The sequence below is a fragment of the Carcharodon carcharias genome, chromosome 18 (genome assembly GCF_017639515.1).
Source record: "Carcharodon carcharias isolate sCarCar2 chromosome 18, sCarCar2.pri, whole genome shotgun sequence".
Classification (NCBI taxonomy): Eukaryota; Metazoa; Chordata; class Chondrichthyes; order Lamniformes; family Lamnidae; genus Carcharodon; species Carcharodon carcharias.
Genome location: NC_054484.1, coordinates 73,477,596 through 73,492,304, shown reverse-complemented (window position 1 = coordinate 73,492,304; position 14,709 = coordinate 73,477,596). Strand labels below are relative to the sequence as shown.

Sequence of the window (14,709 nt, the reverse complement as noted above, 5' to 3'; positions counted from 1 at the left end):
GTCGTTGAGGCTGGTGTCCTAGTTTGTTATCAAGATTGGCTGCAAGTGAAAGTGAATTCCTAACTGTTCCTGTTTATTTCCCTTTTGAAGTAAAGTGACTGGTCATCCTTTTGATAGTATTTCCCTCCAGTTGATTACAATGGGATACGATTAAAGTTTAGTTCATTTCATATTTTTTGCATGGAGTCCTGAACATCACAGAAGTTTCTGTGATGACTGTTACATGTACAAACTGACGTTCGAATTTGGAGATGGTGATGCTTATCTTTTCAAACAGCTTTTTTTATCTCAGCTTTTCTAAGGTGATGCACAATGATTTCAAATAATGATCACAAAATAGATAAATACTTGATGCCTCCATCACTGGAGCATCCCATTGTGTCCTTTTTCAGATGTTTATTTAACATAAGATTATAAGAAGGAAAGATGAATTCCAAAGGGCATTCCCTTGGCATAGAGAGCTTGAAGAAGATGTGATCATCTGTATGCTTCTAAGGTCACTAGAGGGCATCAAGTGATGAATGTTACATAACAGTGTGTTACAATGCAGTTTTTGTAAACATGCCACTGAAAAATATCTTTTTGCTGTTTCCTGTTACTATGAGGATGCTAAAGGATTAAATAAAGATTTTCCTTGTTTGTTTAAATGAATTTAAATTTTGATCTTCTTTGTCACATTATTGCATACCAGAATTGTGAAAGTACAAATTGTGAGAGAATTGTGAAGGTAACTTATTGATCTTCTCAGTCCCACAAAGTTGGTTTCATTTCAAAGACTTGAGGTCTGAAGCAGTCACTACAGTCAAAGGTAATCCGGATACCATAGCTGATGAAAGAAGAAGGATTCACTAGTAAAAGAATTCAACAAGGCCACTGTGGCCTAGAGTTCCACCAATTTATTGCCTTGTTTTCAACAAACTTTGTTAATGCTACATAGCTTTCCTGAAAAAAAAAACACAAAAGCCTGTTGAGAGAATAGTAATTATCTAGTGATATACCCAGTTATACTGACTAAAAAGGATTAATCCTAAAATGCAATCTACAAAAACTGCAATTAACAGCACAAATCCTCCGATTACAAATAAGTAATTGAGAGTCTCATGGTTTCTCCAGAGTACAAACCCAAGCTAGTCAGACTTGCAACCCAAAACCCTGCTTGTGCTGTCTTCTCAAATTGCTGTTATTTCCTTGTATGCTAGATGGCAAAACTAACTTTAAGTTGTGCATATATGCTCATTACATACACATCATCAATATAAAAAAAATCTTTTAGCAGAGAATCATGTGACAAAAGCAAACTTTTCATCTTATATCAAATGCAAAATGTGTTTAATTTTACATATAAATTTACAAATAAAGTGGAAACCATCTTTCCTACCAAATTCAAAAATAAATACCACAGATCAAGTCGTTTATATGTAAAGCAGCCAAGGAGAAACAATTTGTTCATCCTTTGAGGGACAGGGGTTAATTGATATTCAAACACCAGTTCTTGTTCATCCTTCAAAGATATGATTTAAACTGCTTGCAAATTTTAAAAGTCTGAACATTTGTGCAGTGCTACAGTCCTGGATGAGATCCCCAATTAACGTTACAATCCTTGGCCAGACCCCGGGACGTGTGGGGAGGTCCAGTTAGGGACCAGTAATGTTTTGCTTAAAATAGTTAATGGTTAAAATTAAAGACACCTGCTTTTGGAATAAAGCCACAAGATTCCACCGGATTTGAACATATATATATACACATACATGATGTATACACACCTTATACTCTAACATTCAGAATTAACATGAGGTGCATATGAATTAACAGGCAAACTGTGGTTGGACACACCACATTACAGGTTAAATGACAGTTGCAACCAAGACAGAGTTTTCAATCTCAAAAGGACCCACTGAGACGTTAGTCAACCAATCTCACTGAAACTGTGTCTTTCTGACAAGGGTTTCCAATCTTCGCCTTTGAAGATCCTGTCTTGGAATTCTCTCCATTACCTCAAACTGATTGAAAAAGAGTTCACTCTTTAAAACTCTGTCTCCCATTTTAGCGATTTCTAGTTTTCACTCCAGAATCTAATCACTGGCACAATTCCAGCTCTTTAGCTACTCTGAGTAGAAAACTGCTCCAGGGTTTCTCTGAGCTCCAGTCCCCTTAGTTGCACTGAGCAAATACTACTCGTGGGCTTCCCTGAGCCCTAGCCCCCTCAGAAACACAGAGCCACCAACCTTCTGCTACCTTCTCAGCTCTCGATGGGCTTCTTCTGAGCCCCGACTACACAGAGCTACCAAATGGCTTCACTTCGTCCCCAGCTCCTCAGAGCTAACAGCACTTCAGCTGTAGGCAGCTAGCCACCTTTTTCACCTGTGCCTGACCAACTGGCTGACTTAAACTGATTGACTCTTGAACTGCTCTTTACTGGCCCTTGAACTGATGTGGGGAACCTAACAACACACTCACAGCGGGCCCCACCCTTGTTACTAGGCAAGAACTACTGTAATAGCATTGGACTGTCTCTTTCCAAATGGATACAAAGGGACTCAGATCAATGGATTTCCTAACAACAGATAAAAGGGTGAACCATCAGGACCCGTTTTTCTGAGATCATTATTATCCATTGGACAAGGTGTGGTTTCAACAGTCAGATATCAATAGGCACTCTGACAACAAAGACAGTTTACATCAAATATAATTTGTGATTCATTTCAGTTTTCAATTCTTGCATTGCCTAAACCACATAAAATGGGTAAAACAATCTATGTCCCACAAATTTGATCAAGATACCTCGCCAAATACCATGGAAAAATGCAAGGCTTTGTGACGATCTGTTTCCTCATTTTGAAATGATTTATATTTAATTATTGTGCTGTTCCATTATCTAACTTTCTGTTTCTATGCAATGCACTGTATATATGTCAGACTCTTAATTGTAGCATGAAAATAATGACCTGAAAGTCTGACACATCAGTTTCCAGATTAGACAAGAGAATGTGGTGGACATTAGAATTGGCCTCCGGGGTGATCCGCTAGAATTACAGGGCAGCTGTATCATGTCATGTATTCCTTGCTCCTGACAAACATAAGGGAGAAAGTCTGGCAACTCAAGTCTGTTTATGTAAGCTGCTGTTTTGCTGTGAGCACAAACTAGAAGTGCAAAATTAAAGAAAATCAAAACTGGAATTATAAATTAAAAGTGACCTAACCATAAGAATTGGTGGGAGAGGTGTGATGAATATCAGTCACAAACCAAACAAGCTGGTGAAAATAAATCACTGATAGTTATTAGTAAATAGACTGCAAGAGCATAGAAAGATGAGGAGGTACAGTACAATTTGCTAGCCTGACATAGGGAACAGCCAATGTAAATCTTCTCAGAATTACTAAAACAAGATCGAAAAGGAGTAATGTATACAAGCCAGGAAATAGAGAAGCTTAGTGTGAGCATGAGGAGGCGGAAAATCAGTATCAGCACAACATAACTATTAAACCTAAACTTATTCCAAATTTTTAAGAGGATGACAGACAGCTTTGAAAGCCCGTTTGGACTGTTAGCTGAACAATTCGAATGGGCATTTGGAATTTGGGCAGGAAAAGGCTACCATCACTCAGTCGGGAAGCTCTTACTGCATTCCCTCAGGTTAATGCCAAATTCCACATGAGCTAAACATTGTGAAGCATGCAATCTTAAATAGTTCTTAATCACATGCAGGAAGTGCTTAGGCATAAATTGAAAATACTACAGAAAACTCAGGTTCACAGTTACAAATAGCTGGCAATAGATATGAATGATGTTTCAAACTTGTGGGTGGAATGAGAATTTTTTTTGGAAGAAACTTGGGAGATGATAGTAAAAGGTCATTTTCTGGAAGTTGGTAAGGGCATGGGTGTTTGTTCAAGGCAAACCTGGTATATAAATTGGGTGTTATAACACAAAATAGTTTGGAAGTAAAATGGACAAGGCTCTCTCCTCCACGCAGTATCACTTTGAATTGTTCCAGTGCCAGTTTGGATCCTAATTCTGGATTGATGCAGTAGTTGTAGCTCCATACAAAACAAAACCACTTCACAAAAGTGTAAAGTGCAAAGGTAAGACCTCGAAAAGGATGATATGCAGAATAAAAGGGAACCATAATATGCCATTAGGAAAAAGGCAAAGTGAAAGTCCACCATAGCTGAAACTAGCCAGTCCTTCTCCAAGCTAAAATTTGAGGTGGTACATTTCAGTCAATCTAGGCTTTTACCACCAAAAGGAAGGCTAAGACTTATATACTTATACTTGCATTGTACCGATCAATTTCTTTTAAAGTATTTTTCAACTTCTTCCGTTCTCATCTGTCTGCTAATAGTAGATAATGAGGAAATGGCGGAGGAAGTGAACAAATATCTTGCTTGTCTTCTCTAATGAGGATACAAAAAACATTACTGGAATAGCTGTAAATCAGGTGGTGGAAGGGAGAGGGGAACTTGGTGAAATTACAATCACTAGGGAAGCGGTACTGAGCAAACTGATGGAGCTGTGGGCTGAAAGTCTCCAGTTCCTGATGGATTTCATCGTAGGGTCTTAAAAGAGGTGGTTAATGAGGTAGCAGATGTGTTCCAAAATGAGCTAGATTCTGGAAAGGCTCTATCAGATTGGGAAGTAGCAAATATAAACCCCTCTATTCAAGGAGGGAGGCAGAAAACAGGAAATGATAAGCCAGTTAGTTTGAGGCCCGTCATGAGGAAGGTGTTAGAATCGATCATTAAGGAGGTTATGGCTGAGAACTTAGAAAAACTCAAGGTAATTGGGCAGCGTCAGCATGGTTTTGTGAAAGGGAAATCATGTTTAACCAATTTATTGGAGTTCTTTGAAGAAGTAACATGTGCTGTGGATTAAGAGGAGCCTGTAAACGCACTGTACTTGGCACTGGGGGGCATTTTTCAGGGTCAAAAGAGATGGCCTTAGGCCCAGTCTACCTCAAGTTACCCCGGAAGGGCAAGGTATCTCAAAAACTTGAACAACAGGTGAAGCCAGATGCTTCACGCTGCCACTATGCAATAGCAACACGAGTAGTATTCACCACTAGCAGGATGTTGGCGTCAAGCCAAAAATACATTCTGCCTATCACACAAATGAGTAATGTTGTATATGAATTTCAGTGCCAGTGTGATGCCTCAAAGGCTGGCACATGTCCCAGCCGCTGTTCACAATGGGCAAGGTACAGACTGTACCCAACAAGCCCATGCTTGCAAAGCTCAAAACACAGTGTCCAACATTAGATGTGATTCCGTGACTGGACAACATTTGCTAAATAATCCTGTGTGCTAAGAATTATGCTGTTAACCAATATAAGATGGTCAGTCAGGCTCACAGTGTGGCCCATTTGCGCATTCTTGAAGTTACACATACTAATACACAGGGCCCTGTTCTTTGCAGACAAAAAGAACATATACACACATTGCACCTGTTTCAGCTAAATAAATTAAGTGACAGCCATTCACTGACGCATTCTTCAGCATCGTATATACATAAATTGAGTCAACCCCCACCCCCTGCATTCTTCTAAACTCCAGTGGAAACAAGCCCAGTCTGTCCAACCTTTTCTCGTAAGACAACCTGCTCATTCCAGGTGTCAATCTAGTAAACCTTCTTAAATTTCAAAAAATACTTGGTAGTTAACTGTCAGTCATCATCACTGGTCCATTCTCCATGGCAACACCTCTACCGAGCAAAGTCCACTTGCCACAGAATCAGCACTGTCTTCACATAATGTATAAATTATTGTTTTCCCCTTACATTGGCATTCTTGCGAAGTGTCCTGACGAGTGCAAGACAAAAAGCTTTGACATGTCTCTTTTTTCAGTAAAACTCAAGTTCTGTACTAGAAAACAACTAAAAGTAAGGAAGTTATGCTTCAGTTATACAGGTCATTGGTGAGCCCACATCTCAAATATTCTTATTTAGAGAAGGATGTAAATGAATTGGAGGCAGTTCAGAAGAGGTTTACTAGATTGGTACCTGGAATGAGCGGCTTGTCTTGAGGAAAGGGAAAGACTGTGCTCATTTCCACTGGAGTTTAGAAGAGTGAGGGGTAACTTTATTTAAGTATATAAGATCATGAACGGTCTTGACAACATGGACGCAGAAAGGATGTTTCCTCTTGTGGGTGAGTCCAGAACTAGGGGCATGGTTTTAAAATGAGGGGTTGCCCTTTTAGGACAGAGGTGAGAGGGTCGTGCGACTTTGGAACTCTGCCTCAGAAGGCGGTGGAAGCTGGGTCATTGAATATTTTTAAGGCAGAGGTAGATTTATTCCCTTGCCTAACAAGGATCTAAAGTTATGGGAGTAGATGGGAATGCAGAATTCAAAACACAGACAAATCAGCCATGATCTTATTGAATGGTGGGACAGGCTCGAAGGGCCAAATGGCCTACTTCTGTTCTTATTTTGTATGTATTATGTCTGAAATCAGAGAGACAATGACAGGTCAGGAAGGCTCAATGAAAGGTGAACTTAAGGTTAAATCATGAGTTTTGTGGCAGGTTCAGTTCTATGGGGCTGAACTTTGAAGTCAAGTAATGAAAACATGTTTGACGTTATTGGATGGTTGGAGAGGCCCTGCAACTTCCAGTGTGCACACAATGCACTAATTTGAAAGACTAATCTGAAAGTTGTGGGGGGCCAACCAATGCTACCCCCAGTGATTCACCACTTGAAGCACCACTAAAGAACCAGCAAAAATTTGGGTTAATTGCCCACTATTTGTGAATTAATTTCGCTTCTAAATTTTACAACTATATTTTCTGTTGTAAGGAGCATTCTCTCAATTTGAAATGCTTAATGAGGAGGCCCGTACGATATTAAAAGTTAAAATGGATTTATGGTAAAATTTGACTTTTTAGTATGATTTATCAGACTTAAATATCACTTTTTAAAATGATTTATCAGATCAAAATCAATATACTTCATAAAAATGCTTAATTTTTAATTTTGTAAAAATGTCTACTTTAAATGCTATTTTCTAACACCACTGCATTTCCAACACTTTTACTGTAGCAGCCTTTTTATCCCCCCAGTTTTTGTGGTGCAGTGGCTGTAGGCCATGCCCACAGCTGCCTGCCTTTTTTTCCTGAACTAGCCTGCATTGCTGGGCCTCACTACAACCCATGCTGGGAGGGAAATCGCCTTCAAGGAACCAGATATTCTTGTCACCAGGATTGCAGTAGGTTTGGGCAAGTGCTGCCACTGATGGCAAAGATTCTATCGAGTTCCTGGGTTCCCTGGAAGTGAGTGTAGATATTAGAAAGATTAAAAGCATGTTTCAGTTTGCAGACAGTGAGGCACACCAAAGAGACAAAAGGCAGATACAAATATCTAAAGTAAAACACTAAAAACACTTCCTTTGTTCTTATATACGTTGCAAAACATTTGCTTTAAATTAAATGTTTTATCTTTTCTGTAAGAAGAAAATAGTTTTAGATATTATTGTAAGTTTCTATTCAGTGACTCACACAAACATTAAAATTAAACATTATTCAGCATGGATTAAGGCTAATGAACACATCATGACTATCCAGCTCAGGTTTTGAGCTAATATAATTTTACTCATATCCTTTAATAGCTTTTGGTTTTTAAACTAATTTAAATTAAAAATATGATTACTTGGGCTTCAATAGTCACTTGCAGTAATGTATTCCCTTTTCTAAAATCTTTCACATCAACAAAATTCTTCTAACTTCTGCCTTTTTCCTTCAAGTATTGATCCCATGTCTATGCTGTCTTTTTAATCTATTTGCCTATTAGCATAATTTATCTTTTGCTTTTTATATTGTCAACCATTTCATAATTTTGAACAATATTAAACTCCCTTTTTACCTTTCCTATTCTAATGAGTACAGTCCTAGCTTGTTTCTCCTCAAAAGCTGAGACTGAGGTGGTTTAGGATGCTTTGGATAGTGGAGAGAAATGAAACAAGGCAAGGTAGGCCCTGGGGCAGGCTCCAGCAAGGAAGGCCCTACTTAGTTAATCTTCTCACCCTTGGTATCACCCTAATGAACTTGTTACATCTTTCCCATGGCAATAAGCCTCTCTTTAAACCAGGTACCCAAATTATGCCTTTTATATTAAATGCCACTGAATACAATGTCTATCTGACATTTTATGGCATTTTTCACCTACATTCTTAACTTTGAAAATATGTTTAACACAACTTCTACATCTTTCTGTTCCTCCACTCCACTGACAACTTTACCAATTACAGTATATTTCTGTCATCCCTTCTTTTTCTCTAGAATGTATTTCATAACTAAAGTCATTGTTTTTTTCCACATATCTGCTCTAGTCAAGGTCTTTCTGGAGTTTCTCATATTTTGCTGAATTTGCCCATACCTTAAATTGAGCATCCTTCCTCCCTCCCAATGAGAATGTTATCAAGTAGAATGGTCCTTCTGTTTGAAACTTTCCTCCCAAACTCCTCTGCCTGATGCATTCCTTCCTCTTCTCCCCTTTCCCTTCCACCCACCCCACCCCTCCCTTCTGAAGCCTCATTGAAAACCTACTTCTTAAATCTTGCTTTTGATTATCACCTTTACCTTCTCATAATTGCTCTTGAACCACTGCAGTTCATGTGGTGCAGGTACTCCCACAGTTCCAGGATTTTGACCTAGTCACAATGAAGGAACGGCAACATATTTCCAAGTTAGGATAGTAAGTGGCTTGGAGGAAAACTTCCAGGTGGTGTTCCCACGTGTCTGCTGCCCTTGTCTATTTAGATGGTACGGGTCATGGGTTTCGAAGGTGCTGCCTAAGGAGCCTTGGTGAGTTTCTGCAGTACATGTTGTAGATGGTACACACTGTTGCTAGCGTTCGTCGGTGGTGGAGGGAACAAATATATGTGGCAGAAGTGCCAGTCAAGCAGGCTGTTTTGTTCTGGATGGTGTCAAGCTTCTCGAGTGTTGTTGGAGCTGCACTCATTCAGGCAATTGGAGGGTACTCCATCACACTCTGACTTGTGCCTTTGCGGAGTCAGTAGGGGAGGTACTTACCACAGAACTCCTAGCCTTTGACCTGCTCTTGTAGCCACAGTATTCATATGGCCAGTCCAGTTCATTTTCTGATCAACAGTAATCCTCCAGGATGCTGATAGTGGAGGATTCAGTGATGATAATGCCATTGAATGTCAGGGGGCAATGGTTAGATGCTCTCTTGTTGGAGATGGTCATTGCCTGATACTTGTGTGGCACAAGCATTACTTGTCACTTGTCAGTCCAAGCCTGGATATCGTCTAGGTTTTGCTGCATTTGGACATGGACTGCTTCAGTATTTGAGGAGTCGTTAACAGTGTTGAACATTGTGCAATCACCAGCAAACACTTCTGACTTTATGATGGAAGGAAGGTCATTGATGAAGTTGCTGATGACGGTTGGGCCTAGGACACTATTCTGAGAAAAAAACTCCTGCAGTGATGTCCTGGAACTGAGATGGAGCTCCAACAACCACAATCATCTTCATTTGTGCTAGGTATGACTTCAATCAGCGAGAGTTTCTCCCCCTCCCCCGATTCCCATTGACTCCAGTTTTGCTAGGGAAGCCCACAAGTAAAAACAAATCAACAGTAAACTTTTATTATTGTTATTATAATAGAAAGTGAAATTGAAAATAAATACCTAACTGGGTCTGCAAATTACAGCTCAAATCCTGTGCTACTCAGAACCTCTCCAATGCAGCATGGGTTCTATGCACCGAGATTCCCATTTCAATCCAGGATTATAAAAAGTACAATTTTACCTTGAACTAATCCCTAAACAAATTTCGCTCTCAAAATGTCTAACCTGGGCACAACAATCAGTCTTTGTCTTGTTTATGCAGTGCTTTTAATTTTAAAGCTGTATAAAGTTAAAAACTTGTTAATTGGGTTAGAAAGGAAGCACAAACAGCGACATTGACCAAAAATCAGTGAGGCAATGGATTCTTGAACAGTTCATGACCGGACAATCACAGTTACTAAGATGAGAGGAGTCTCGACATAACCTGTTCAGTGAGTAATACAATGGTCGAACAGCTCCTGTCATTCTGTGAGCATCTGGCCAGTCAGACCTTGACTTCGAAAGTCAGGACCTGGCCAGTCATTTGGTTGAGTTATAGCTCTGGCTGCTCGGTTGGCCAGCCACTCAGTGCCTGAACCCTCACTCCTCAATGCTGGCTCGGAGGGTCAACGTTATCATTCGCGTTTTGGTAAATACAGGCCTGGACAAACAGCACTCACCTTAAGTACCGGTGTCAGAAACTCTGCCACTCCGAGCGCAGTCCCTTTGACAGTGTTAATGACGTTCTGCATGTCGACAGCCTGCTCCACCTTGAGCATGCGGGGCAGTCACTGGCCGTCAGTGGCTCTACAGCCGGGAGCTCTCCCTCTGCCCTGTTCGCTCCTCAACAAGTTCCGCAACAGCACTCGCGCATGCGCACCCTTCACCCCCCCGCCCCCACCGTCACAGGCCGCCGCGCGTGCACGTGACACGAGCGACGTCTGCCGGAAGCTCAGTGCGTGCTGCGGTCATGGAGGATAGGCGGCGCGTGCGCATGTATGTCTCTCTCAGCCGACGGTGAGCAGCCTGTTATTCTTGGAGGTTTTCCTTTCTCCCGGTTGTCAGGCAATGGCGGGCCTGGCCATCGGTTCTGGAAACATTCAGGTGAACTGCGCACTGGTGCCGAAAAGTTGATCTGATGTGATCGTTAGCCGTACAGTGATTGTGTACAGGTCGGTGCAGGGACGTTTGTTTCGTCACATCGTCTGAGTTCAGTAGAGGGAAGCGGCAAACACTCCCCGCGTTCATCCATCCGTCGTAAAGGAATGGGAGGCGGGCGAGATAGATAGATGGATGGGGGCAGAATGACGATGGTTCTCCGCTAGGGAGAACCCACCTGTTGGTCAGATGTGCCAGTATCGTCGTTCCAGGTTTTCTGTGTGCACCTGAACTTTGATACTGTGCCACTGATCAACTCGAGATAAAGAAATAGATTAGCCTGTGATGTAATAGCCTGTGAAACATGGAATAATGGAGATGGAGGCCATTTGGCCCATTGTGTCTGTGCTGGCCGCAAAAGAGTTATCCCACCTAATACCGCTTTACAGCTCTTGGACCGTAATCATGAGCGTTACGGCATCTCTTGTGTATGTATATTCCACTATCTACCTTTTAAATGCGATTAGGGTTTCTGCCTCTTTATAAGTTCCCGATTCCCACCCTCTCTGGTACAAAAATTCCCCCTCAACTCAACAAAAGCAACATATGTTTATATACTGCCTTTAACAAGATAAAACATTCTAAGGTGTTTCACAGGAGCGTTATAACACAAAATATGAAACTGAGCCACATAAGGAGATATTGGGTCAGATCACCAAAAGCCGGGTCAGAGAGATGAGTTTTAAGGAGTGTCTTAAAGGGGGAAGAATTGTAAGGAGGGAATTCCAGAGCTTAGCGCCTAGACAGTTGAAGACATGGCCAACAAAGGTAAAGCGATTAAAATCAGGGATGCTAAAGAGGCCAGATGAATGCAGGTATCTCAGCATTGTGGGGCTGAAAAAGATTAGAGAGGCAGGGGCAAGACCATGGGAGGATTTGAAAACAAGGGTATGAATTTTAAAATCAACCCATTCCTTGGTCAGGAGGGAGTGTAGGGTGATAGGCGAATGGAACTTGATGTCAGATAAAATACGGGCAGCAGAGTTTTGGATGACCTCAAGTTTATGGAAGGGAGAATGTGGGAGACCAGCCAGAAGTGCTGGAATAGTCAAGTCTAGAAGTTATGATGGTACAAATGAGGGTTTTGATAGCAGGTGAGCTGAGGTGGGGGGGGAACCAGGTGTTGGTGTTGTGGAGGTGGAAATAGACAGCCTTAGCAATCAAGGATAGAATATGAAAGACCAGCTACAAGTGTGTTGGAATGGTCGAGTCTAGAGGTAACAAAGGCATGAATGAGGGTCTCAACCATAGATGAGCTGAGACAGGCAAAGTTGGGTGATATTACGGAATTGGAAATAGGCAATCTTAATAATGATATGAATATGTGACGCTCTGTAATATTTCCATGATTTACTTTAAATGTGAGCGTCCTGGTTCTTGACCTCTGCAAATGGAAGTGCGTCTTGCCTGTCCACAATAGGCTCCTCAATTTTATACATTGCAATTAAATCTCCTGTTAGCTTTCTGTATTCCAAAGAAAACAAACCCAGCCTATCAAATCTTTCCTCCTACCTAAATATTCTCCATTTCTGGCAACATTCTCGTAAATCTCTTCTAGACCCACGTTAGCATGATCACATCCTTCCTGTAATGCAGTGACCAGAACTGTACTCTAGCTGCAGACTGACTGGAGCTGCCTGCATTAGCAGGCATTGGCTCCCTGTGTCTACATTCTATGCCTTGGTTCATAAAGGAAAGTTTTTCATATGTCCTAACCACCTTTTCTACCTGTCTGGCTACCTTCAGGGATTTGCGGACCGAGGTCCCTCTGTTCCTCCATACCTTTTCAAAATCCTACCATTCACTATTATTCCCTTTCCTTGTATGCCCGCCCCAAATGCATTACCTCACACTCTCTGGATTGAATTCCATTTGCCAATTTCTGCCCACCTGACCAGCCCATTGATATATTCAGATGATTCTGACATACATAGGCATCTAGGCTGTGATACTGAAATGTGATACTAAAATTTTCCATGATATTTGTTTTAAAGTACACAAATAATGCCCAGCATATCTTTCTCAACAGCTGCATTAAACACTAGTCATTTATCTCAGCTGTCTGAGTGTTACATGTGTTTGCCTAAATAACAAACAAAATCATTGCATGAAGTGTGTTGAGATGCTTTGACATATGTGTACAATGTAAATATATTCTCAGTGTAAGGAAATAGAATTCTCCTCAGTGATCACAACAGTGGAAAGTGCTTAGCAGAGGTAAAGTCCTCCCCATGGGAAAGGAGGGAAAGTCATCATTTGTTTGGTACTAAGCATTCTAGCCTTTGACATTGTTGAAATCAGGGCTGCGGTTGATCTGTCACCTGTGGACAAAAATAGAGGGATTATCTGTCAAATTGAAAGGAAAGATTGAGGTACCTGTATGGCAGAGTGGGATAACATGCGACCCTCTCATATCTGCAACTTGTGTTGCAATCTGCCTGAGAATGGAATTTGTTTTTTATTTGCTGGTTGTAAGAATCCAATGTGAACTATGTTTTGGCATTATCAATCCAGTTACCAATATACACACAGCAAAATTTGTTTCCTGTTTGGACAGATTAATATAATTGGTAATCTCACACTGTCGGATGGTTAGTGTGGGAAATCAGAATGTCCCAGTCATAGTCAGTGTTTGCCTTGCAGAGGTCCACTCGAAAAGCTTTTGTTTGCGGCCCCCATAATTTATAGACAATGGTATTAAATATTATCTACTTAATCTGGTATTAAATGCAAAGCAGCACCTAAGAAGAGTTCTCTTCAAATACTGACTGATCCACTGTATAAATTCCAGTGTTTGTTAGGTTAGCTGCAAAGTTGAGCACTAACTAGCCTCTGTATTTTAACCTTTCAGTTTTAGAGAGTTCTTAAATTAATAGGGCCTGAGTGCTGCCCATCTGGATGAGAATGATGGAAGGAGAGAATAATTCCTCAGAAGCTTAATCCTAACTAACTCTCCTCATACTTGCAGAAAATTAATCTTATTCTTCACTTGTAATTTTAAATTATGACTGAGTGATGAAGTAAAGCATGGTGGAGCAGTGCAATGATAAGTCAGCCCCTGCATGACTGCAGCACAGAGCCAGGATGTGAGCTGCATGTTCTACTTGCAGAGCATTATATTTACATTTTATGGATGAATTTAAGGCAGCTGTTAGTTGCAGGTGAGTCCATTAGTAGGGGCGAAGAATTGTGGGGTGGTGAGACCCATTCTGTGGCATATACTCAGTGCTCCCGCTGATCAGATCCTTTCAGGGTCCCGTGCAGTGGCCTGATCCTAATGCTGGCCCTTATTTCCCTTCTGGTACTCTTCTGAGACTTAAGCTGCAGTACATCTTGATGTGTACAGACATGCTGTGCTTAAAGAGATGGAGTACACATTAAGCAGCTCTGGAATTTAGAACTGGGGAGCAATGGAAATAACCAAGAATGAAAAAATTTGAGGGACATAACTACTTATTCTACTCCTACCTGAACTCCCATGTTATTGGGACTTGATAGAAGGGACTTTGCTATATAATTGGCTAGGTTACTGAATGCCTGAAATGTGAAAGTTTACTATTTCCCAGTACTAATTTTCCTTGTGTAAAAGGTATAATAAATAATGAATCTCACTTTGTTAATTATTTTCTTTTTAATTTGCTCTACAGTTTTGCTGTATTATTTAGAGACATTGAAGGTTATTTTGACCATAGGGTGAAAACAGCCACTAAATGGGTGCAGTGATAATAAGACCCTCCAGTTTGAAAGGCTGGATGTAGCACACAATTTGGTTCTAATTGCCATAATTTGAACTCTCTTGCAGGTGCTAAACCAGAAACCGGCAGGGTTAGCATTCAGGTGCTGATTGAGCACAATTTTTGTGGAGCAGTGTACGTGTGGGCTCCTTTTATGCAATTCCATTGAAGGTGTGGCGTGCTCTGGCTGGCACACAGGGGCACCTTTCTGGATGGTTAGGGAATCAAATGAAATGTTGAGCAGGTTCCCGTACAT

At 41.0% G+C, this 14,709-nt stretch overlaps 2 protein-coding genes across 13 annotated transcripts in view; one reads left to right on the top strand and one right to left on the bottom strand.

The window, feature by feature from the left end:
• atg3 (autophagy related 3) overlaps positions 1 to 10,445 on the bottom strand; it is a 33,419-nt gene extending 22,974 nt beyond the window's left edge. The window contains exon 1 of one of the 2 annotated variants that reach the window (XM_041210718.1): positions 10,242 to 10,445. In XM_041210718.1, coding sequence (XP_041066652.1) covers positions 10,242 to 10,340 — 99 coding nt within the window. In that variant the 5' untranslated portion in view covers positions 10,341 to 10,445. The remainder of the gene's footprint in view (positions 1 to 10,241) is intronic. The other variant, XM_041210717.1, reaches the window with a different exon arrangement.
• A 70-nt stretch (positions 10,446 to 10,515) lies between these two features.
• Positions 10,516 to 14,709, top strand: part of slc35a5 (solute carrier family 35 member A5) — a 47,874-nt gene continuing 43,680 nt past the window's right edge. For 7 of the 11 annotated variants that reach the window (XR_005945780.1, XR_005945779.1, XR_005945778.1 and 4 more), the window contains exon 1: positions 10,590 to 10,733. The gene's annotated coding sequence lies outside the window, so the exon portion shown is untranslated. Of the gene's footprint in view, positions 10,734 to 14,709 lie in introns of all 11 variants that reach the window. The other 4 variants (XM_041210716.1, XM_041210708.1, XM_041210709.1 and 1 more) reach the window with 3 other exon arrangements.